We start from the raw sequence: 24361 nt of genomic DNA, 5'->3' as shown, positions 1-24361 counted from the left end.
TTTTGACTAACATGGTATGTGTGAATGTGTAAGTAAAGTTACACCGCAAGGTGGCAGAGTGATGTAACATCATAAACAATCCGCGAAGAAGAAGCGCTGCCACCCGCTTCCTTGGCGACTGACAGTCATAATCCGAAGGGGGTGCTCTTCTGATGATAAACAAAATCTAATTTATCCGTAAAAGAATGGATGGTACAAAAGACAGCCTGGCGTTTAAATGTGTGCCTGAAAGACTGACACTCGGCATCACTCGAATCCTTGGTGAGTATTTTGATTCAGCGTTGGAGCTTGCAACAAATGCAACATTAGTTTAGCAAGATAAAATGTTAATCTTGTAGCACTTCTTGAATACAGTAAACTCAAAATCGTATATTTTTGTGCCAGAGAACATGCCTGGTGTTGTCGATGTGCTGCTCGCAGAGAGGGAGCCTGCAGAGAAAATGAGTCTGCTGTCATGGGAACAGGTGAAGGAAACCCATCCCTGTTGATAATCAAATGTCACAATTAACAAACCATCTGTTTCCTCCTCTCCTCAGAAAAACAATTGTATTTTACCAGAGGACCTACGAGATTTTTATCTGACAACAGATGGCTTTACACTTACTTGGAACGTCAAACTAGACAGCAAGTGAACCTATTTTTAATATTCTAACACAGTGATTTCCAACATTCCTACGGGAAGTAACCCGGTGTGTAGGAAACTATCCAACAAAAAAATAATTCATTTTTTACTATTAATAATTTATCTCTCTTGATCTATCTATGTCAGTGAAGAAATATGATTTGGCAATGCGAGATGACAAATGTACAGATGTCTCCATTCTATAACAAATAAAGGCTATTTTATCTAGCTATTTTTAATGACAAAAGGTCCAATTAACTTGTGCATTCATCTCTTGAAATCCGTAATAAATTTGTGTTTTGCTAAATAGAGCTAGATTCCACACTGAGTAGGCCTATGTAATTAAAACAAGCCCATCATTATTTTAGTATGCAGTACAGTGTACACTTTTTGATATGTTTTGTTTGGTGGTGTCGCTATTGGTTGGGAAACACTGTAGCAGAACATGTACTGAATTAACATTAAACGTTTGCAATGAAAACAGCTATATTTTCCAATGTGTTATTTTTTTTTTTGGTATGTGTCTCCCTCAGATGAATCTGTTCCCTTAGGATGCATAACAGTTAACAGTGTCGGAAGGTTGCAGCCTCTTCTCCAGCCAACACGAGTTTTCTCTCTGCCAAATGCACCATCACTGGCTGACCTAGACTGGGAGGAGAGCAGTGCTGAATGTGGTAAAGCTCATCATTGAAATTCTTTACACATCTGTAGCAAAATCAACAGTTGCTATCTGGGTTGTGTAGAATTCACAAAAAAATATGATAAATTCATCGTTGTGATCCAGCAGGGTTGGCAAATGCTTCCACTCCTCCACATTTTGATTCTCGGAGCCGAATTTTTGAGTTGGATTCAAGTGGTGGGAATGGCAAGGTGTGCTTGGCATACAAAAACTCCACCCCAGGTGCTTTAGGAGTTCTTTTGTAAAAAAGAAAAATAGATTTGACTGCCACCAATTTACTTACATTATTTTCTCAATCCAGGTGTGGTAGCCCAGCAGAGTGAAATTTGGTTTCTCGATCGCTCGCTTTGCTGGCATTTCTTGACAACAACTTTCTCCTCTTACTACCGCCTGATGATCACTCACCTGGGCCTGCCTGAGTGGCAATATTCTTTTACACCTTATGGCCCCAGTCCACAAGCCAAGGTAGCAAATAGAGTTCTTCTCTAAATACTTTATATCAGCTTGATGTAAAAAATAAATTGATAGCATACGTGCAGTGTTTGTATATTAACTCATTCACTGCCATTGACGGCTATAGACATCAAAAATTCATTTGAACTATTTCTATTTAACATTTTTCCACTTTTGTTAACAAGAGTATGAAAACCTAGAAGAAAAAAATACTGTACATTTAGAACAGATATAAAAATGTGTGATTGATCATGAGTTAACTATTGAAGTCATGCAGTTAATCATAATCAAAAATTTAAATCGCCTGACACGATTTAAAAAAAGATTACAAAAAATTAAGGGCGTTAGGCGATTACATTTTTTAATCGTAATTAATCGCATGACTTCACTAGTTAACTCATGATTAATCACAAATTTTATATGTGTTCTAAATGCACAAATAAATTCTAGGTTTTCATACTCTTGTTAACAAAAGTGAAAAAAAGTTAAACTAATAGAAATAGTTCAAATTAATTTTTGACCTCTATAACCGTCAATGGCAGTGAATGAGTTAAAACTCAAGTAAGCCACAACATTCAAAGTCATGAACACACCCAAAAAAAAATGATTTGCATTCAAAAATCTAAATGTTGCTTGTTTTCATGTTCTCCTTTGTTTTTGTGGTAACTCTCTAACACATATTCATTCCACAGCAGTGGGCATCGCTGTACCAGCCGCTGACCTTCACAAGTGAGCTCAGCCTGACTCATTCTGCTGGAGACTCCCACCTCAACAAGTTAGATCCTACAAAGGCTTTTAAAGCCAAAGCCAAGGTGCCCACGCCTAAGAAGAAGCCATCCGCACCATGCAGCCTTGCGAGCAATGCCAAAAGCCCGGGCAGCAGTGGAAGACCTGGCGTAGTGAAGCGATAAAACAATCCGCTTCTTTCAACCAGTGTAGTGTAAGTGATCACTAAATTTCTTATTGCATATTTATTTTACAAAGAGTGAAGTTGTTGTTGTAAATATTACAGTTTTGAATGTATTCTATCAATTATGATGCAACATAACAGATGTGCATATATTGTGACACAGATATGCATATACTGTGAAGACTGAAAATAAAATTTGGCTGCTATTCCTTGATCACATGGTTGACACCCGACACCATGGATCTCACAATTTCAGATTTTCAATTTTACAGCTGCTAATGTATCCCCTATTTATAACTCCATAGAAAAAGAAAGTCATCTTTCCTTCAATAAATTCATGCTCCAATGATTCCCGGCGAAGATGATGATTCACTTTGAAGTGTAATGCCCATTGAGTATGGCCGCATACACGTGATTAGACTTCGTGGCTCAACTTTAGGCTCAAGTAGTTTTCAAGTTGTTCTAACATCAAGGTCATATTTTCACTTTTTGCCATCTGCCTGAATGAATAATAGATGAGCACCTATTTCTCTGCATAATATTAAAGTTACTACTTTAGGCTCATAAAGGGATACTTGACTCATCGAGCCATTTTCAGCAGTAAAAAGTTGATATTTTGTTCAGAATGAATTTGATAACTTCATTATTTTTCATATACAATTTTACACTTGCTGTCGATTGAAGATGACATCACCTGTGTTGAGGAAGTAGGTAACGGCTCACCTGTTTTCTGGGTTTGCTCAGCAAACTGAGCCATGATCGGTCGTTAACTATTTCCTCAGCACAGGTGATGTCATCTTCAGTTGACAGCAAGTGGAAAAAATAGTTTTTAGAGGTATTAATTGTACATGAAGTTAGCAAATTCATTCTCGACAAAATATTAACTTTTTACTTCTGAAAATGGCTCACTGAGTCAAGTATCCCTTTAAAGGAGGTAGGATTGTTATACAGTTAGTATAGCGCACAGGGTGTTGAACATTTGCAAATAATAAGAGTATGTCTTTAACCTTAGCCGAGTGCCCTTTTTCCTTCAGTTACAATAAGAAGCTTAAACAAGTGATGCAAATTGTAATCAAGATACATACACGCAAGTCTCATCTTTGCGGATCATCCAATCAGAGCAATCTTGGAATGTGTCCACTCCGCATGTGTAACACGGCATGTTCCATACATCTTATTAGTTAGGGGCCTCTCACACACACAAATCGTTGTCAGTGTTCTGTTTTTCCAGTGGTTCAGTCTCCTTCTCTAATGTTTGATTTAGTCCAGCACAATTTTCAGACAGTGAAGGATGGTGAAGTTCCACCAAGACCATGTAGAGCCCCGCACCAAGTACACCTCCAATCATAGGGGCGACAATGGGCACCCACCACCAACCATTTCCAGCCCTGCACAGATAAAGAAAATACAAAACTGATAGGTCAACAAGCAAATAATTTTTACATGGTACTGGTAGCATCAAGCATGTTTTTATTTCTCTCTTCTGGGACACAAGCCGTAAATTGCCCAACCTCAGCTGTATTATTAGAGGCAGGAAACCAGCTGTGTGTCAGGGTATGGGTAGAGTACAAACTGATACTTCATTCTCCCATACTGCTGGGTTGAAAGCAGTTGTTGCTGTGTTACAAATGTACGGTGAAGTTCATAATTATTGGGGGCATTGACACAATTGTCATATGTTTGGCTCTAAACGCCACCACAATGGATTTGAAATCAAACAAGATGAGAATTTATAACCATTTGTACATGAATCTCCTAGGGAAAAAAAGTAATGAGATGAATGAACAGCAAGTGAAATACATGCAGATTCAGGTCAGGGGATTTATTTGGCCTTTGCGTTTCTCTCTGATTGGTTGATTTCGCAATATACTTCAAGTCATTGTCCATCTGCACTATGAAGCGCTGTTCAATGAGTTCTGAAGCATTTAGCTGAATGATAGCAAATAATATTGCCCAAAACACTTTCAGAGTTCATTCTGATGCTGATGCTTTTCAGCAGTCACATCATCAATAAGTACAAGGGAACCAGTTCCATTGGCCGCCAACTTCAAGCCAATATGTGTATATATTATACTCTATGTAAATATATACATGAATTATTTATTATTAATTTTTGTATTAGTTTTTTTTTTTTATATTATTCATTTATTTATTTATGACTTTCCGAAACAGCTAGTACGGGGTCATGGAATACCACTGTGTTGCATCATTTTTCCTTTTTGTTGCAGTCAATAAGCATTTGGAAACTCAGGACATTAAGACCCCTATTTCCATGCTATTGTGTTATGTGGTACAGTATTTTCGTAGTTAGGAATGGCCGTTTGAGTTTGTGAGAATGAACCCAGCCGACTTGATTCCCGATCAAAGCGTAATTGGGGTCTCTACATTGCATGTATTAATTAGGGGTGTCAGGTGATTAAATTTTTTAATCATAATTAATTGCATGACTTCAAGAGTTAACTCACGATTAATTGCACATTTTATATCTGTTCTAGATGTACAATAAAATATTTTGAATTTTTTATATGTTTTCATATTCTTGTTAACATAAAAGTGGAAAAAATGTTAAACTAATAGAAATATGGCTGCATCTTTTAGCCATTGATACAGTAATTTCATAATATTTCATAAAATTGAGTTCAAATTGAAAAGAAAAAAAAACGTGTGATATTGATTTGTGTTGAGGTCATTTTTCTGCCACTAGATGGCGTAACTTATGAAATTCTGCACAGTTTCAAAATAGTCAAATACAACTTGACCCCAGTCTCCACAAATATATGCATTATTATTAAATTTATTATTGCAAAATGTTGACATTAACGTGTCTGCTGCGTTGTATAGGCTTTCCGAGTAAGGGGCGGTCAAACCCAAATCATTTCGGTCCACAGCCACAAATAAAGGAATTGGCCGCATCACTGTTCCAGGAGTTTTGGATGGGAGCGCATTACACGGACGTTGTCATGTATCGAATTGGCTAATTGCAGAATGTCGTGTAGCTCTATGAAAGCACGCATCCATGTGGCCATATTCCAATTTGCTTGGATCTCAAAAGGCACAGAATTGCCCAATCTATTGTTATTGCTGTTTTGCCAACTCTACAGAATCTCTGTGTGAGAAAGGTGTGCAGTCTCCTCACTCTGAAATCTCTTTTCAGAATGTCACTAGGGCATCAAGAGAGATGAAGAATTATTGGATTAGAGCTTGAGGACCTTGTAGTGTCAAATTCCTCCATACCTGAACACATCAACCCCCCAGCCTGCAATGGCTGTGAAGAGCCTTGGTCCAATGTCTCTGGTGGGGTTGATCGCGTAGCCACTGTTGCTGCCCAGAGAAATGCCAATTAACAACACCAAGAGACCCACGATGGTCGGCTCACTGCCTGCTGCGGCTGGTTTGTTTTTCTGGTCGGACAATGCCATTAGGCCCAGCAGGAGCATAGCAGTACCAAAAACCTGGCAACAACACAATTAAAGTCATGACAATGCCTGCAGAATAGTGTTAATTTCGTCAACGAAAACTAAACAAAAATCATTTGGTCAACACGCATTTTTCACCGGACTAAAACTAGACTAGACTAAAACCCTTATTAATAAACAATAATTGCGACTAAATCAGTATGCATTTTCGTTGACTAATGAAGACGAGACGAAAAAGTATTTCACTTAATAAAAACTGGACTGAAATCTATGTACATTTTAGTTCATGAACAAAAACGAGACGAATATTATATGATTTTGTAAAATCTTGTCTCTGCTAATCTGCATACCTGTCAACTTGTACGTTTTATACGTATTTTATACGTTTTTTTACCATTTCAAATCATGTACGCCGTACACCGACTTTTGTACGGGGAAAAAAAATGCGCTGACATGCGCATGCGTAGATATACATAGAGTAAATATCGTGGAAGCAAGCATGGAGGAGCCACCTAGTAAGAAACGAAGAACTCAAGGATCGGGTCGACACCAGAAAGAATGGGAGTTACTTCAAGGTGAATATGCTGGCTGGATTAAAGCATCGTTAAGAGGCACTCAATTCTCATTCTGTGTCCCTTGCAATAAAGACGTGAAAGTTGCTGCGAGTGGATTTTACGATCTGAAGAGCCACTTTAAAACTGCTGGACACGTGGAGAATGTGAAAAAAAACAATTCACATGTCCCATTAACCAAGCACTTCGTCTCTACCGCAAATCCTGCAGCATCCCACAAAATGACAAATGCGGAAATTCTCTTCTGCCATTTTCTTGCTGAGCACAACATTGCTTTCACAGCTGCGGACCACTTCTCGGATTTGGTGAAAGTTATGTTTCCGGATTCACAGACAGCTAAGGTAATTTTTTATTATTATTAGTATCATTCATATCTACAATGAATCAGCATTTATGGCACCGTGTCAAAAATTTAAATTTTATATTTTAATATTATATTTTTGCAGGAGTTTGCATGTCGGAGGACCAAGGCTACGATGATTGTTAAGGAGAGCCTTGCACGTGGCTACACCCAAGACGTCATTCAGTACTGCAGAGCTCACCCATTTACCCTCATGATTGATGAAAGCAATGATCGTGCTACCAAAAAGCGACTTGTTGTGTTAGCTCACTTCTTTGATGGGGAGAACACAAATACCAGACTCCTCGATTTACCAGAGTTGGCATCAGGCACAGCAGCATCAATCTTTGCCGTTATTGACAACATTTTACAAGAAAATGACATTCCATTGCAAGCGACAATTGCAACACCATGGTTGGAAAGAAAAACTCTGTCTTATCTAGGATAAAATAAAAAAATGGGGCTGTTTTTAGTGTTGGATGCATTTGTCATCTTGGCAATCTGTGTGTCAAAGATGGACTGAAGACATTGCCAGTAAACATAGATGACTTGCTGGTGGATATATTTTATTTTTTTAAAAATAGTTCCAAACGAATTGAGGATTTTAAAGAGTTTCAGGACTTTACAAATTCCGAGCAAGAAAAAATCCTAAAGCATTGTCCGACACGATGGTTGTCTCTGCAAAAAGTGGTTGAAAGAACATTGTCTCAGTACGAAGCACTCAAAAGCTACTTTGCTAGCCATGCGGATGTTGAAAGGGCAGGTAAAGTGAAAAGCATCCATGATCGACTTCAAGACCCTGTTACTCTCCTCACACTCCACTTCCTCAGCTTCATCCTGCCTCAAATAAATCAATTCAATATTGTGTTCCAAACAGAGGCATGTATGATTGGAGATTTGCTACCAGAAATGGAAAGACTCTTAAAGAAACTCTTGGTGAAATTTGTGCAAATGGAACATGTCAAATCTGCTGATAGCCTGCTGGCAGTTGATTATACAAACAGATGCCTGCAGCATGAAGATAGCAGGCTTGCTGTTGGCTTGGGCACCAGGGCCCTCTTCCAAGACACCAATGAGGAGGATGAAATCAGGCAAAGCATCACACCAGCCATGCAAGCAACTTTTTTTTCCTCTGTTCGCTCCTTCTACGAGGCTGTTGTAATTAAAATGATACAAAAATTTCCATTTGAGAATACAATACTGAGTGACTTGGTGGTGTTGGACCCAAGAAAGAGAGAGATGTTGGATTACACAAGTATTGTTAAGCTTGCAAACAGGTTTACACCAGACTTTGATCAGGAACAATTAAAAGATGAATGGGAAGACTATCAACTAATACCTGATGATCTTCTCCCTCAGAAAAGTCAGGATGGACAACCAATTTGTCCAGAGACATTTTGGCCTCATGTGTTCAAAATGAAAACTGGTTTGGGGCTGGATCGCTTTCCACTGATGAGAAAGATGTATCTAATTTTACTCAGCCTTCCTCACAGTAATGCTGATAGCGAGCGGGTTTTCAGCCATGTGAGGAAAATTCATACAGAGTACAGAAAGACAATGGGAACAGACACTCTTACTTCTTTATTACAGATGAAATTGAACTGTGACAAGTGTTGCTCACAAGTGAGACCCTCATTAGAGCAGATAAAGTCTGCTAAATCATGCACATTGGCTTACAATAGGAAGCACTGAAGGCACAGTTTATTGCATTGTAAACTTTTTAAATTGAATAAAAGACTTTGTATGCAAATTACCTTTGTTATTTCTATTACACTGTCTGGTTACCGCGAGTAAACATGCGTCGTACGGTGTTTGTAAGGTTTTTTGGGGGTTTGTAAGGGGAATCATAATCATTTATAAGGGCAGTTATCGGCAGAGGTTGACAGGTATGAATCTGTCACTGTGACACTGTCATGATGGGACATGTAATACACCCCCCTTTCAAATCTGCAGCTAGCGAGTGCAACATTCACAAGCACATGGGACAGACAGGAGGTGGATTCACGGTGAACAGTTAATAAAAAATATAAATTGATCCAACGGCTATGACGTTCCAACAATAATGTTAATCCGACCGCTAACTAATGCTGGCTAATTTACTAGTTCATAGCATGGCGCAATAGTAGCCACTTGTTGATATACTGTAATTGTGTGTGAAGTTGTTTTTCAACAAAAAGATGAGAGGAAATTTGATGTGAAATAGTTTTAGATCTGAATTGTTCAACATAATCTGCTGGCAAAAAAATACAGGGGTAAAATGATTGTCCTGACTAAAACGTCGACAGTTTTTATTGACTAAAACTAGACGAATAAAATTATGTTTTCTTGGACTAAAATAAAGACTAAAATGCTAGATTTATAGTCGACTAAAAGTTAACTAAATAAAAACGGGATGAGGTTGACTAACTGATGAAAACTAACAAGCATGATTGAAACTGGAGTAAAACAGAAAATTTTTTTAAATGGTGGATAAAATTAACCCTACTGCGTGCGGAATGCTACACGTGAAAAGTTCAACACATTTTTATGGCGAGTGTATTTAACGAATGCATACTGTACCTGGTCAATGAATCCCCCCATTAAGGAGAGGTACGGGGCGGGATACGTGGCAAAAATACTAGCAGTTGCCTTTACACCAGTTGCAGTCAGATTCCCCCCACAATAGTCATGTATTGCCTCTGAAAACATAAAATATGCAATGATAATATTTGTGTGAAAGAAGAAACTGTGCAAATTGTTTGTGCAGTGTGTCCTCACCATAATACACAGCATAGACTGACCCTGCGGCCAAAAAGGAGCCCAACAGCTGTGAAAAAAAATAGAGGGGGAGCATCTTCCATGCAAGACGGCCAAACACGCACATGGCGAAGGACACCGCTGCGTTCATATGAGCACCTGGTGGCACATTGTGGCACAGGTAGCATTTATCTTTTATGATAATTGACGCAGCAGTTCGTAGCACAGATAACGTTTATCGTTTATGATCATTGACACAGCAGATCGTAGCACAGATAACATTTATCTTTTATGATTTAAAAACAATTCCAGCTCTTATACCTGAAACGTTCCCTCCAACATGACTCCCGATTGCAACACCCAGCCCAAAGCCCAGATTGATGCTTATGTAATGTCCAAATGCTTCTTGTCCAGTCACGACCTGTGCCACGGAGCCAAGGCCAAACACCTGGACACAGAATACACTGCTAACGTCACAGCCTGGGTGATGAGTAAAGACAGACAAAACATCTGATTAAGTCTTCAGCAGACTGGATATGTAAACGGAAAAAAAAGACACTCCTCACATTCGAATTGCTCCAAATGAAAGTCTCATTTCTGAAGCAAACTCGCAAAAAAGGCTTACACTGAACTATTCATTCAGGAAACAGAAATGGGTAGTTCCGCCTCCACAAATCATGTACCCTAGAAGTTAAAAAGTAAGCAGAATGTCTGAAGTCTAAGATGGGAAGATGTGTTGTTCCAATTTATTACATGCATTGCATACACTGTATGTTTGTCTCTTCCCGTTCTAAATATGGGATCGATTGGAACAGCAGACAAACATGTGACTCTCGCGACCCCTCTCCACGTGTCCCACTGGCTGACACTTCTTCAGGTTAAATCCTCTCCCACTACCACAAACACGTGAGAACAAACATGTTTGGGGTAGAAGGCATTTTATCAAGAACACAGGCGCAATAATATTCATCCTTAATGCTTTAATAAGCCTAAATATAAGCAAAGTTCACAGACAGACCATTTTGTTTTTCAATTTTGTTGCCAAAGTATGTCAATTTTATCACCAAGAAATTATTCTACCATCATTACATATGTGCAAAGAGTTTCAGCAAGTCCCACACGAACAATTTCATTCCTTAATCGATAAGATCGGGTTACAAGAGGTGCTTTTCGCAGAGAGACCCCTTGATCTACTGATTGTGCTAAATCCTTCATTTCTTCTTCTTGGAGTTTGACAATTTCTCTCATTTGGCCTCTTTGTCTTGCAAGGCTATTTTTAACAACTAAGAGTAAAGCTAATGCAAATAGATCCTGAGTTCAGGCTTGAAGAACTAACATGCTGCCCACATAGTCCAAAAATCCAAATGCTAGTCTCTCCAACAGGCACCTTTGTCCTCTAATCTAATTTCACGCTTCCAGTGTGCTCCTCTCTCTCTCTCTCTCTCTCTCTCTCTCTCTCTCTCTCTCTCTCTGTCTCTGTCTCTCTCTCTCTCTCTCTCTCTCTCTCTCTCTCTCTCTCTCTCTCACTCTCTCTCTCTCTCTCCTCTCTCTCTCTCTCTCTCTCTCTCTCTCTCTCTCTCTCTCTCTCCTCTCTCTCTCTCTCACTCTCTCTCTCTCTCTCACTCTCTCATCTCTCTCTCTCTCTCTCTCTCTTCTCTCTCTCTCTCTCTCTCTCTCTCATCTCTCTCATCTCTCTCTCTCTCTCTCTCTTCTCCTCTCTCTCGTCTCTCTCTCTCATCTCTCGCTCTCTTTGTTACACATTCCAGTTAGGACCACATTTATAGTGGGGACATAAACTCCCTCCCACCGGCGCTGAGCAAAACTGGCACACAGACAGCTGCATCCTCCAATGGCTTTGCTTTGTGAGACAGTATTTGACCAATGAAGAAAGTGTTATTTAAAACATCTGTTTAACATCATTGGACAAGAAGTGCTTTGCATTGATTACACTAAAACATTTAAATGACTCTAAGTCTCTTATGGTTGCTCTAACTTCTATTTTTTTAGTGTCAATGTAAAAAAATAAAATTAAATGCTTCAGTTACAATCTGCACATTCATGACATCCCTCACTACACACAGCCTCAGCATATAGGATTTTATTGATTATAGACTTTATTAGGGGGCTGTTCTGACATCATGGAAAGAAATTCAAGCAGAAGCTGTCCCAAAAACTCACGAGTTCAATGAAGAGAGAAAATTGCAAAGCTGCTATCAAATAAGTGCTGCTTTGTTCAAATGTAACTTGACCTATTAAGAAGATGTTTTTAATTGAAATAGCTTGACCTATTAAGAAGATGTTTTTAATTGAAATAGCTTTTCAGCAAAAACAAAACTTCTAATGCTGCAAAATGACTATTTTCAGTTCTTTACTGGAACACTGCAGTGCATAATAATTTGAAGTTACAAAAACTACGTTTTGAATTTTGAAAAAATACCATTATCATTCATTGTCAGGTCTGTTTAAAAATCTTAAAATTATTCTCCAACAGTTGGTGACTCGAAAATTATGCTGTGTTCCATTTGCAAAGACTGTTTATAAAAATCTGAGAAAAACATAATTTGCATAATAAGTGTTATATTGCTTGAATGCAAAAAACTGTTGAATATTGACATTTTCTTTAAGTGGCCAGTGATTTCAACATGGTAACATTAAATTTGCTCTAACTTCAGCAGTTTTTGAGGTATGCCCATGTATTATTATTTTTGTTATGCTTTGGTTTTCAGCTGTTTCTGATTTCTCCCTTGCAGTTGCTGGGGAAACAGCTGGAGGACGGATCCTGCCAACAGACCTGCTGCCCATTAGGTCATCAGGCCAAAATAAAAGCCTGGCAGCAAAAGAGAGGAGTGTCGGGTTATTGCTCTGTGACGCTACTCACCATACCTGACGTTTTGATAGTGCTACCTTTCTAGCGGCAATCTTTCTTGGTGTTGTGGACACCACTCGTAATTAGACTAGTAGCTTTTTTCTTTAATCTACTTTGTATGCTACACTCCTCTCTGTTTATCCGCCCTCCGGGGTGATTTTGTGTTTTTGCCCACGACGTACACCTTTTTGTCGTCGTCGCCTTTTGTTGAGCAACCTTTTGTCCACGTGCTGTGCGCTTTTTGTTGGTTTATTAAAATTGAGTGACTTTCGCCCTGGCTGGGTCTGCTCTTTTCTTTTGGGGTCCAACAAACACCACCCACTCGTGACAAATTTAAAGGGAAATTAGTGTAGCATTAAAATATATGAATCCCTAATTTTAATTTTGTTGACCCACAAGGACTATATATTGCAGGACATTTCACATATTGTTGAAATTGCACTCGTGAAATTTATTAAGATTGGTTTTATGAATTGAAGCAACATTATATTAATCAATAAGTGTGAATATTTTCCAAATTTACTTGTAGTTATTTGCACCACATAAAATTAAATAATTGGGTTTGTCACTATTTATGGCTTATTAGATGAGTGTAGTGGTCTGGACCACTAGAGATCAAAGTGGGGCAAATGTGGCCACTGAATTGATAATAAAATGAGTTTTATGCCCCTGTGGTCGACACTAGGGAGCAGCATTGAGTTGAATACTGTATGTAGCTTTATAACACAGCAGAGGTCATCCTATCTAACAATTCAGAAAGAGAAAAATGAAAGATCCTTTTAATAACCCAATAAATTCAGTGCTAAAAAGTGAACAATTTACAAATACATTGTTACCATACTGTTCTGTATTTTACTTTATTTATTTGATGAGGAGGAAACATCCAGTAAAAATATACTTTTTACTTTTACTCAACTACATTTTAGGGCCTGCGCTTTATTACATCTGCTTGAGCAATTATTTGAATGAGTACTTTCACCAAAGTCATTTTTACATAAGGAATTGCACAGAATAAGGACAGAAGTACAGGATAAGAGTACATTGCACTTTAGCTTCTTTTTTTAAATGTGAAATGATCATTTTGCACTTTTCTCCTAGCTCACGTTTATTGCTTCATGAGTCTGCAGTAACAGTGAAACAGTAAATGAGGAGAACTAATTGCTGTAAAATCCTGCGTTAAAACAAATAATCCACAATAAATACAATTTTAAAATCCATGATGCATTGAATCCGCAAAACGTGAACTACAATATAGCGAGGGACAACTTTTTTAGTTAATTTTGTAAGTCTTTTTAGGTCAGTTCACAGCATTTGCAAGGTAACACCTTGTTTTGCCAGCATAAAAGCCTTTTATTTTCACAATACAAGCACATTAATACAAGAGGGAAACTCTTTTGTGTGCAAACTTTTTTTTTTTTTGCTTGTTTTTTGTTTTTCATTGAATGAAGTTACCCAAAAAATGACAGTAGAAAACATGTTTGTACTCAAATTTCAGAGAATGTACATTTTTACTTTAAAGCAGTTGAATTGAATATAGTCTACTTAAAGCAACACTAAGGAACTTTCAGTTTACGTTGATTATAGCAGCCCCATATGGTCAAAAGCGGTAATGTTATGCCTGAAGGAAGACCACATTTCCCATGAGGACAAACGCATTGCATCATTTTTTAGCTCACACCAGCAAGTGAAATCCGGACCAATGTGGATCCTTGACTGTCCTTTTATCCGGGTAGCTTCCCTTTTCTTTTTTCTTGTATCCTGAGAGAAAACCATGAAAGCAGTAATCATGCGTCGACATTCAAATTGACTTCCATCTTTGTAACGAATGGGGAAAGGGGAAAGTAACATATGCCATAAGGCAGAGGTCCCCAACCCTGGTCCTCAGGGACCGGTATCCAGCCTGTTTTCCATAACCATATTACGTACCTTCAGCGTGTCACGGTGTGGTCACGGAGCGGCATGGTGTCTGTCGACGTGTGGAGTGGAGGACCCAAAATGCAGGGAGGCAGGAGAACCACAGCAGGAGTGCAGGCGAGACTGGCGTGCTTTATTTTACAAACAAACACTAACCAGGCTACTGGTTAGTATTAAAATAAACAAGGAACTGAAAAGGTACAAAAATCAAAATGACAGACAGAACTCCGGGGGTGACCGTGACAAGCGGCAATGATCCCACACGGGCTGATCACCACCCGGGAACTAAATATACCCACACTAATTTGGTAATTAGCCACACCTGGGGCCAGGCACAAGTGGCTGAGGACCCGGATTGGTCAACCCGCGGAAGGGCGGGAACCCACTCAGGGCCCTCAACCAAAGCCAGATCTTCCCAGACATGACAGTACCCCCCCCTTAAGGGACGGGTCCCAAACAAAAGTCAACATCTGTAGCGGGACCCGGATGAAGGCTCCGGCGATGATGCCAGGGGCTGCAGCGGCACAGGCGAGGATGCCAGGGGCTGCTGCCCGGAACGGGAACCGGTGGCGGCCGCAGGACGTGCAACGCCGGAACTGGAAGCAGGCGCTGTACGGGAGCCGACAGAACTGGCAACGGGCGCTGCGCGAGCGCCGCCGGAAACACTGGCAACGGGCGCTGCGCGAGCGCCGCCGGAAACACCGGCAACGGGCGCTGCGCGAGCGCCGCCGGAAACACCGGCAACGGGCGCTGCGCGAGCGCCGCCGGAAACACCGGCAACGGGCGCTGCGCGAGCGCCGCCGGAAACACCGGCAACGGGCGCTGCGCGAGCGCCGCCGGAAACACCGGCAACGGGCGCTGCGCGAGCGCCGCCGGAAACACCGGCAACGGGCGCTGCGCGAGCGCCGCCGGAAACACCGGCAACGGGCGCTGCGCGAGCGCCGCCGGAAACACCGGCAACGGGCGCTGCGCGAGCGCCTCCGGAAACACCGGCAACGGGCGCTGCGCGAGCGCCTCCAGAAACACCGGCAACGGGCACTGCGCGAGCGCCTCCAGAAACACCGGCAACGGGCGCTGCGCGAGCGCCGCCAGAAACACCGGCAACGGGCGCTGCGCGAGCGCCGCCAGAACACCGGCAACGGGCGCTGCGCGAGCGCCGCCAGAACATCGGCAACGGGCGCTGCGCGAGCGCCGCCAGAACATCGGCAACGGGCGCTGCGCGAGCGCCGCCAGAACTGGCCACGGGCACTCCACACGCTCCGCCGGAAACTGGAAGCGGGCGCTGCATGCAAACCGCCACAACTGGAACGGTACCTGCCTCTTGGTCCGCTGGGTCCGTTTATAGTGGGATCATTCTGTCACGGTGTGGTCACGGAGCGGCATGGTGTCTGTCGACGTGTGGAGTGGAGGACCCAAAATGCAGGGAGGCAGGAGAACCACAGCAGGAGTGCAGGCGAGACTGGCGTGCTTTATTTTACAAACAAACACTAACCAGGCTACTGGTTAGTATTAAAATAAACAAGGAACTGAAAAGGTACAAAAATCAAAATGACAGCCAGAACTCCGGGGGTGACCGTGACAAGCGGCAATGATTCCACACGGGCTGATCACCACCCGGGAACTAAATACACCCACACTAATTTGGTAATTAGCCACACCTGGGGCCAGGCACAAGTGGCTGAGGACCCGGATTGGTCAACCCGCGGAAGGGCGGGAACCCACTCAGGGCCCTCAACCAAAGCCAGATCTTCCCAGACATGACACAGCGCATGCGCAAGAAGTAATTCCCATCCATACCAACGGCGGCGGTATGCATACCAGTGACTTTTTCTCTCACAAGGTCCTCCCACGTGAATGAAACCCTCCGCCTTTACTCAGATTGAGGAAATATGCAAAGTTTCTCAGACATTTTGAGTCTTGAAGAGTGTCAATTGATTCGTTCTTAAGCTACATTCACCACTTTAAATTGGTTAATATTGTGTAAAAATAACAGAACGAGTGGGGACAGACCAATAGAATCGATTTGTGAAAAAAATATGAAATTGACATAGCCTGCAGGATTTCCGCCCGTTAGCGAAAATATTTAGCTTTGTTGATAAAAAACGCAGATAAAGGCAAGATGGGGCAGACAGGATTCCTCCCCACTATGCAGTCACCTTTAAAGTAGCTCCATCGCCCTCATTGAAGACAACAAGACCGCATAGGCCATAGATGGTAGCTTTCTTCTTCTAAATAGTCACCTAGCTCAGAATTTAAAAAGACTAAAGGCTAATTTTGTGCTGCTTAATGATACAAGAGTTGTGTTGCTAAAAGTGTAATCATGCAAACTTGTCAAGTAGGCAGGGTGGCAGGGTGGCATGCAGGCGAGCAATAAACAAACATTTTGCTGAACAGGTTCCACTACTGGTGCCGTATAAACAAACAACGACCTGCCACAGGTACTGGAAGATAATGGTCAATGACAGGCATGAAAATGACCAGAAAAGCTTGCAAACTAACCACGTTGAGTGTCAGTGTCTAAGGCAATAGATTACGACATCCTTGATGAATCAGTAACCATATATGGTTACATGGTCATGAGCACTCAGTGGTCACGCCTACTTGCCGTGGACTGCCTCACATTGTCATACATCAAACTTAGCAGCTGCGGGACTCATCTGCTTGTTCTCCAAGCACACTGGCAGTACAATGGGTTGGCTGGATGTGATCGCCCACCCGCTGTGGATGGTAACCACGATGCTGCTGTGGATGGTGGTGCGCTTGCAGCGGAGAGGGTCCTGGGACCCACGTGCCTGCCCCACGCAGCTCAGAGGGAAGACAGCGATAGTGACAGGGGCCAATTCAGGTCTGCTTGAGTCTTGTGTTTCCTGCAATATCGCAGTGCTTTTTTTTCTATGTCATTTAATTATTTCACAGAAATGAAACCCTTATAGCTGAAAGCTTTGTATTCTGTCTCCCCTTGTGTATAAAATTAACTATTTACTAAACAAGAAATATTTACAAATGCAAATGTGATTATTTTTAGCTTTGAATATTAATTTAAATCATTTTATGCCAAGTTAGAAATGTATTTGGGTAACATGAGACATTAATAATACAGTCATGGTCAAGATGATATAGCCACTATAAAACAATTGTAAAGTTAATATGTATCACATGTGCGGTAAATGCATGTGTCGTATTTTTTCATTTGGGATGTTATTAAGTATACAGCCAAATTGTTAAAATCATACAGTCAACATTACAAATGCATTTCAATGAATTTGAGTATGCTTTAAAACTTCATTTGCTTCGGCAGTTCAGTTCCAAAAGTGAAACTCAGATCAGTTTCATGATTGTATTTTCATTGTCATTCACCATTTTGATAACATACAGTTAACAATAACCCACAGTGTCCTGAGAAATTACTATAAGAAACAGTCAAGGTGATTGTTAATTTGAATTGATAGCGGTAGGAATTGGATTCTGAAAGTATTAATTTTTTGAATGGAGCCTCTATACAATATTCTAAAAGCACTCTGTAGGCCTATAACTATTGACCAGTGTAAAGAATTGCAAACTCTTCCTTCATACTTTTTATACTTTATACATACTTCATAATAATATCAAATAACATTATAGGTACATATATTCACTCTCCAAATATTGTCAAATCAAAGTCCTATTTTTATTTTATTTATTATTTTTTATTTTTTTATTTTTAACAAATCAATAATTTTGGTCTGCCCCTACTTAAATAATAACTTCTTCCCTAACTCTCTGGTTACTGTGCAGCATAACTGTCGCATATATTGAATACTTTGTTGCAGTAGGAAGCTTGCGAGCAATGGAGGTAATTTTCCATGCAGATTTGTATCTGCATGACAGGGGTTAGTTGGCTTTCTATTTCGTGTATCACATCGCTCCGGGTTCTAAGATCTTTGAAAAAGAACACGGGCATTTGATTTTGTGAATTAGTAATGTCTTTTTGTACGTTCAGGGACCTCAGCATGACCGCAGTTTTTGATGTGGACGGCTGGTGCTGGCGTCGTGTTCGTACCATTTTAAGCAATGATAGCATAATAAATTAGCAAGTTATTAGCATGTGATAAAATTGTGATTGAACATAATTTTGTGGGTAGTGTAAGACTTCTCTTCTGCCCAAATGAATCTAATGATTAACTATTCTGACCACACAATATCCCTAAGAAGTATTCTTTCTTGAAATCATGAATTCTTCAATCAGATTGCTTTCATTTTTCAAGTTTAAATTAATCAAAATACCATTTCTGTTTTCAAACTGCTGTTAAGAGTTGTTTTTTTTTAAATCTCAAACAGAATTGTTGACAAAACTTCAAAACCCAGATCTTTTTATCTTAACAAATATTACATTGGTGTTGCCAGTAACTCAAACAACAAATATCATGAAAAGTAGAATGTCTCATTTTACATTGAACTGCTATGCACTCATCTTACCTGTTTTGTTGCGGACACCCTATTCAATCGATGTGAGGGAACTTCAGTATGTTATCACATGCTGGATAGGACGACTATGCGACAATGCTATGTGTAAAGACAACTTTATTTGTTTTCTCTAATGGAAGGTGTTATTCTGACATACTAAATACAGGCTGCAGTATTTATTGCATGTATCATTTAAGTTCTCAGGAAAGAGCTTTTGCATTTGTATTAACAAGCTCAATAGACTAATTCTGTTTTCAGCTCTTGCACAATATCACTTTCTGATCGCACTGCGCTACTGTGTTTTCTCTTCCACTCTACTCTTAGGGATCGGAAAGTTCATCGCCATGGACTTTGCACGCCGGGGTGCCCGTGTCATTCTGGCTTGTCGAAGTGTGTCTCGTGGGGCAGCAGCAGCGGAAGAAATCCAAGCAAAAACAGGAAACAGTGACGTCCATGTGCATCAGGTGGACCTTTCCTCAATGGACTCCATCAGAGATTTTACGGAGAAAATTCTGGAGGAGGAAAGCGCTCTTCACATCCTTGTCAACAATGCTGCAGTGTCAGGTGATACACTTCACTTTGAAGTTTAGTTTTGTGGTATTCGTAAGTTGTATAAGAATGTGTCAGAATTCATCAAATGCAGGGAAATCTTTATATGAAACCGATACTGCATAAAGTGCATATCCACAATACGCATGTGTTGTTTTTTAATTCCACTTTGTTTTCCCATGGCAGTATTATAAATAATATAAGTCAACACCCATTCATTATGTTTACATTGTGGGAAGAAAACAAAGGTTTGGGGTGGAAGTACAAGTCTAATATGTATCCCTTTCTTCCATTAGGTTTACCCCGGCAGATTACCAAAGATGGGTTTGATATTTCTTTTGCAACCAATCACTTGGGGCCATTCCTCCTCACAAACCTGCTACTCGGTAGGGTTAGAGAACTCTTATTTATATTGTATTGGTTGAATATTACATAACTGTCATTTCCACCTGGCTATGAGCCACAAAACCTTAACTCAACTTTATTTATAGAGCACATTGCATACAAAGTGCCTACATGGAGCAAACTGGACAAAAGTTGCCCAAATGAGAAAGAGTCCTTTTTGCTCAGCATGGCATATATCAGACTGTCATCCATATAGCAATGGAAGGAAATAAAGTTTTCTAAATAGATAGAACCCAGGGGCGGCAAATACAGTAAAAGCAGCAGGGGCCTCATGATTGAACCCTGTGGAACACCATACAACAGTGAGGCAGAGCAGGATTCAGAGCAAGCAAGGCTAACACAAAAGGTTCTGTCTGGCAAATAAAGTAAACCACTCTAGAGCGCTACCACTAAAGCCCACCTGTTTCAGAGAACGTGCTTCAGAATACTGTGGTCCACTGTATTGAATGCTGCAGTCAGATAAGACACATTGTCTCCAGTGTAATTAGCTAGCAAGATGTCATTAAAAACTCTTAACAGATTCTGTGCTATGCATCATCTTAAAGGGGAAGTCAACCCCACAAACATTTTTGACACTAATATGCTCTATGCGGCCCCGTTTGTCTAAATATGGCATTCTGGTTAATATTGCGTGAATGGAATATGAGTTATTATTAAGCAGCAAAATCCTGCCATTTTTATCCATCTAAGGGGGCGGCAATTTTGCCACTTGCTGTCGACTGAAGATGACATCAATGTTGCTCAGGTCACAGGTAACAACCAATCAGAGCGCAGCTTCAGAAAACAGGTGAGCTCTGATTGGTTGTTGCCTGAGCCCTGACCAAACATTGATCTTCAGTCGACAGCAAGTGGCAAAATGGCCGCTTAAGGTTGACTTCCACTTAAAAACTTCAGTGGAAAATCTCTGTGATTATAATCTGAGCAAACATGCACAAAAAAATGTTTGTTCATGATTAAGTACTCATCCACTCTGCGATACCCCACCCGATCCCCACTGTTTCTTTCAGACCTGATAAAAAGTTCAGCTCCAGCACGTATTGTCACTGTCAGCTCTGTCAACCACAAAAAGGGTGAAGTAGACTTCTCTCATTTTCATGGAGAAAATGTTACTCACAATCTTGATCGAGTTTACAACCACACTAAGCTGCACAACATCATCTGCACTAATGAGTTAGCACGGAGGCTTCAAGGATCAGGTAGGCTAAAATTTCTTTGAATTCCATGCATTAATCCTGCAAATTTGCCATTATATTTTTGTTGGCATGCATGTGTGTTGATATTACGTAGATGTCACCGCCAACTCAGTCCACCCTGGTATTGTCATGACGGGAATGATGAGGCACTATCCCTTAAGGATTCGTTTTATCTTCAGCCTCATTGGACAGTTCTTTTTCAAGGTGAGTGCACTGTCAACTTTATTTGGACTGACACTGACACTGATGTCATGAAAGAATAATGAATAATGTTCTCAAATGCTTATCAACTAATTATGGAATAACCTCGCACAAAGTTGTGTCAGGCAGAATAACTAAATGGCATTTGTTGACATAAATTTGACAGATTAATAGCATTGTGTTCACCTAAATGGGCCCAGACTTTACACCAGGGTTATTATAGTTTTGGAATTTTAATTTTAGTTAGTTTTTATTTTGTTTTGAGTTTTGTTTTTTAATTTAAGTTAGTTTTAATTAGTTTTCAGGGTGGTTGTTAGTTTTTATTAGTATCAGTTTTTAAAAAAAAAAATGCATACTTTTAGTTAGTTTCAGTATTAGCTTTCGTTTAGTTTTTTGTATTAGTTGTGTGCAGTGGTGGCAAATCCAGGTTCAGAGAGTAAAAACCCTGCCACCGTTTGGCTTCAGCCATTGATGCTAGTTAGCTAGCTAGCTCCCTAGCTGGTAAACGAGCACCATGGGAGCTAGCCAGGGAATTAGCTAGCTAGCATGTGGTTTAAAGCCAAACTGTGTTAGGGCTTTTACTTTCCGGACCTGGATTTGCTACCTCTGCTTGTGCACAATATTTAATAACTACCATGGTAAAATGAGAAAAGTAACTAATTTCATTCCTAGAGTTGCATTTTGTTGTTGCCTCAGAGCACGTCATCTGAAGGTGCTTTTCTATTGGCTGCTGCTAGATGACATCACTTCTGTGTGACACTTTCAAACGTCCTTATTCCGGTTAAATAAATATACTTAAAATCACATTTAAAATCTTCCTCAAAGGTGCATTAAATTAATTACCAAATACTAAAACAAAGGACATTTTTGCTATAATTATAGTTAGTTTTACTTAGTTTTGTAAACATAAAATGTAGTTTCAGTTAGTTTTCGTTTTTAAAAAGTTGTTTTTCCATTTCGATCGATGGTTTACTCTAAAAACAGGTGGGTCAAAAATAACCCAGCAATGGGTCAAAAATTGGACCGACCCTCTACTTGGGTCAATTTGACCCAACTTTGTGTCAAGAAATGGGTCTTTTAGTGTAAAACAAATCATTAATATCGGTCAGATCCTTTACTTGGGTCCAAAAATTGGGTCATTTTGTATTAAACAGTCCAGAAAGTTGGGTTAAATTGACCCATAAAGTGGATCGTCCATTTTTGATCCATAATTGGGTTACTTTTGACCCAACTGTTTTTAGAGTGTTCTTAGCTTGGTTTCGGTGAGTCTTTCTCAGGGGTTCAGTGGATTCAAGACACATGTCTGTTTTGTTCACACCACCTGTATAATTCATGATGTCACGCGCCGATCAGTGGCTGCAGCTGATCATGCCACATTGCTGGCCACAATATTTGGTGTTGCCACATTGTACTGTAATCTTTTAGTGCTAGGAAAGCTCTTGACATACTCATATTGTTTGATACAACGTATTTTTTGCAAGCAACCTTTTTTTAAGATGGTAGACATGTAAAAAAAAAAAAAAAAAGAAAAGAAAAGAGAGACTTTGTTGCAGAAATGATATGAGAGTGATATTTGCCAAGGTCAAGCCACATATTTCATATCTTGACTCTGTAAGGCAACAGCAAAAGCTCCATTGATTTGGGTGGGGGGGGGGGGTGTTAAGTGTGTGTTTGTAAAATACATGTCTTGTTGGTTTCATTCTGTGCACTAATAAAATACATATCTACTGTGTTTTGAATTTTGGAAAAAAAATCCCGTTTTATTTTCTGATTACAAAGGGTTCTGTGAATACATGTATGAAACTTGCAGGGTCCAATACCTCGAATAAAGTTAACCTTTCTGCTACTGACCCATTTGAACGTTAAAGTAAATGTTGAAAGCAGTTTTTAGGCATAGACTTCTGCTTACGCATAATCAACATATCCAATAAAAATTGAATTTGTACACATTTTTGTTAAAGCATTTGTGTTACTTAAAAAAAAAGAGAGAGAATCACAAGAATGACAATTAAGTATTGGTTTTGTTAGTTAAGCAGGATTACACACTCACACAAAAACTTCTGATACTTTTGGATAATTACATATGAGCCTGGGTCAAATTGACCCAGGATGTTACTACTAACCCAGAGAAACAAATGCAACACTTAAGTTGAAAAAATAAGTATTATATTTGTTATTAGTAAAAATAAAAGAGTTTCCGACAATTTTGCATAGTTAAATATACCTCCGGATCATTTTGACCCAGACACATTATTGCTGTTCCTGAGAAATGAGCCTAACACACTGGTTAAAATGAATAATTGAATTTGGATTATGCACATTTCTGACACGTTTGGATGTCTAAACAGGGCCATTATGGTTGTTCCTCTCAAACAAACAGAACTGCAGGGTTAAGAACCACTACGCTTGCCGTTGTCAGCATTCAAAGTTATATATACATGAAATTTAAAATGTCTCTGAAATTAAATGTATGTTTGAGTTGATTTGTTGGGGTTGGATTGTTGTATTGTAATTATACAGGGTGGGCAATAAGTATGCATAATAGGGTTTGTCTATCTATTAAACATATGATATGATATGTATCTACGATACCTAGTGTTGTCTGAAACGTGAAAAAATATACATTATGCATTTTCTATGTATGGAAACCGACAGCCACTGATGGGTGAGTGTAATTGTTAGCTGACCATACTTTCACATCTGCTCAGTCCGCAGAGGAGGGGGCAATCAGCGCCATCTACTGCGCCGTATCAGAGGAAGCAGAAGGCATAAGTGGAAAGTATTTTGACAGCGACTGCTCCATTGTCCTCCCCGCCCCCTTGGCCCGGGACGCAGCCCTCGCCGTCAAGGACTTTGAGATCTGTGAAAGACTGACGTCCAAGCTGTGAAACAATGTTCCTGCTGATAACAGAAAGAGGTCCAATTGAATATGCTTGCTGTTAAGTGACTGCTGTAACATTTAAACCATAAGGTTCAATCAATTGTATTTTTTAATTTATTAATACATTAATACAACTCTCCTCCAATTTTAATGCACCACACAACTGGGGATTTGGGGGCGT

The 24361-nt window shown here is 40.0% G+C and overlaps 3 protein-coding genes across 7 annotated transcripts; 2 read left to right on the top strand and 1 right to left on the bottom strand.

Moving 5' to 3' along the window:
* Window positions 1–76: 76 nt before the first annotated feature.
* Window positions 77–12865, top strand: tpgs2 (tubulin polyglutamylase complex subunit 2). 5 transcript variants are annotated; one of them, XM_077572937.1, is made up of 9 exons: window positions 77–261; window positions 385–464; window positions 537–624; window positions 1156–1296; window positions 1410–1523; window positions 1603–1766; window positions 2447–2694; window positions 6863–6993; window positions 7099–8742. In XM_077572937.1, the coding sequence occupies exons 1-7, from the start codon at window positions 186–188 to the stop codon at window positions 2663–2665; spliced, it is 882 nt and encodes a 293-aa protein (XP_077429063.1). In that variant the 5' UTR covers window positions 77–185; the 3' UTR covers window positions 2666–2694; window positions 6863–6993; window positions 7099–8742. The 5 variants fall into 5 exon arrangements, with proteins under 5 accessions (XP_077429063.1, XP_077429062.1, XP_077429058.1 ...); XM_077572936.1 differs by having other exon boundaries at window positions 1407–1523; window positions 6935–6993; XM_077572932.1 differs by having other exon boundaries at window positions 1407–1523.
* Window positions 2714–11171, bottom strand: aqp7 (aquaporin 7). The gene is made up of 6 exons (XM_077572931.1): window positions 10809–11171; window positions 10050–10176; window positions 9750–9887; window positions 9552–9670; window positions 5899–6116; window positions 2714–4052 (listed from the first exon to the last, which is right to left on the bottom strand). Exons 1-6 carry the CDS (start codon window positions 10974–10976, stop codon window positions 3857–3859), a joined length of 966 nt encoding a protein of 321 aa, XP_077429057.1. The 5' UTR covers window positions 10977–11171; the 3' UTR covers window positions 2714–3856.
* Window positions 12866–17127: 4262 nt separating the features above from the next.
* Window positions 17128–24361, top strand: LOC144056894 (retinol dehydrogenase 12). Its single transcript, XM_077574019.1, has 6 exons — window positions 17128–17353; window positions 19276–19515; window positions 19797–19886; window positions 20913–21101; window positions 21193–21302; window positions 24008–24361. Exons 1-6 carry the CDS (start codon window positions 17197–17199, stop codon window positions 24185–24187), a joined length of 966 nt encoding a protein of 321 aa, XP_077430145.1. The 5' UTR covers window positions 17128–17196; the 3' UTR covers window positions 24188–24361.

Source organism: Vanacampus margaritifer, chromosome 8, assembly GCF_051991255.1.
Source record: "Vanacampus margaritifer isolate UIUO_Vmar chromosome 8, RoL_Vmar_1.0, whole genome shotgun sequence".
Taxonomy (NCBI): domain Eukaryota; kingdom Metazoa; phylum Chordata; class Actinopteri; order Syngnathiformes; family Syngnathidae; genus Vanacampus; species Vanacampus margaritifer.
This window is presented reverse-complemented; position numbering and strand designations above follow the sequence as displayed.

Coding starts and splice junctions, on each gene's coding strand:
- tpgs2 (XM_077572933.1), top strand. CDS start 186: ATGGATGGTACAAAAGACAGCCTGGCGTTTAAATGTGTGCCTGAAAGA. Junction 1,297..1,406: donor GGAGAGCAGTGCTGAATGTG/GTAAAGCTCATC, acceptor GTTGTGATCCAG/CAGGGTTGGCAAATGCTTCC. Junction 1,524..1,602: donor ATACAAAAACTCCACCCCAG/GTGCTTTAGGAG, acceptor TTCTCAATCCAG/GTGTGGTAGCCCAGCAGAGT.
- aqp7 (XM_077572931.1), bottom strand. CDS start 10,976: ATGAGAGAAATTGTCAAACTCCAAGAAGAAGAAATGAAGGATTTAGCA. Junction 9,888..10,049: donor TGTTGGAGGGAACGTTTCAG/GTATAAGAGCTG, acceptor ATGTGCCACCAG/GTGCTCATATGAACGCAGCG. Junction 4,053..5,898: donor TGGGGGGTTGATGTGTTCAG/GTATGGAGGAAT, acceptor TTATCTGTGCAG/GGCTGGAAATGGTTGGTGGT.
- LOC144056894 (XM_077574019.1), top strand. CDS start 17,197: ATGGGTTGGCTGGATGTGATCGCCCACCCGCTGTGGATGGTAACCACG. Junction 19,887..20,912: donor CCTCACAAACCTGCTACTCG/GTAGGGTTAGAG, acceptor TGTTTCTTTCAG/ACCTGATAAAAAGTTCAGCT. Junction 21,102..21,192: donor ACGGAGGCTTCAAGGATCAG/GTAGGCTAAAAT, acceptor GATATTACGTAG/ATGTCACCGCCAACTCAGTC.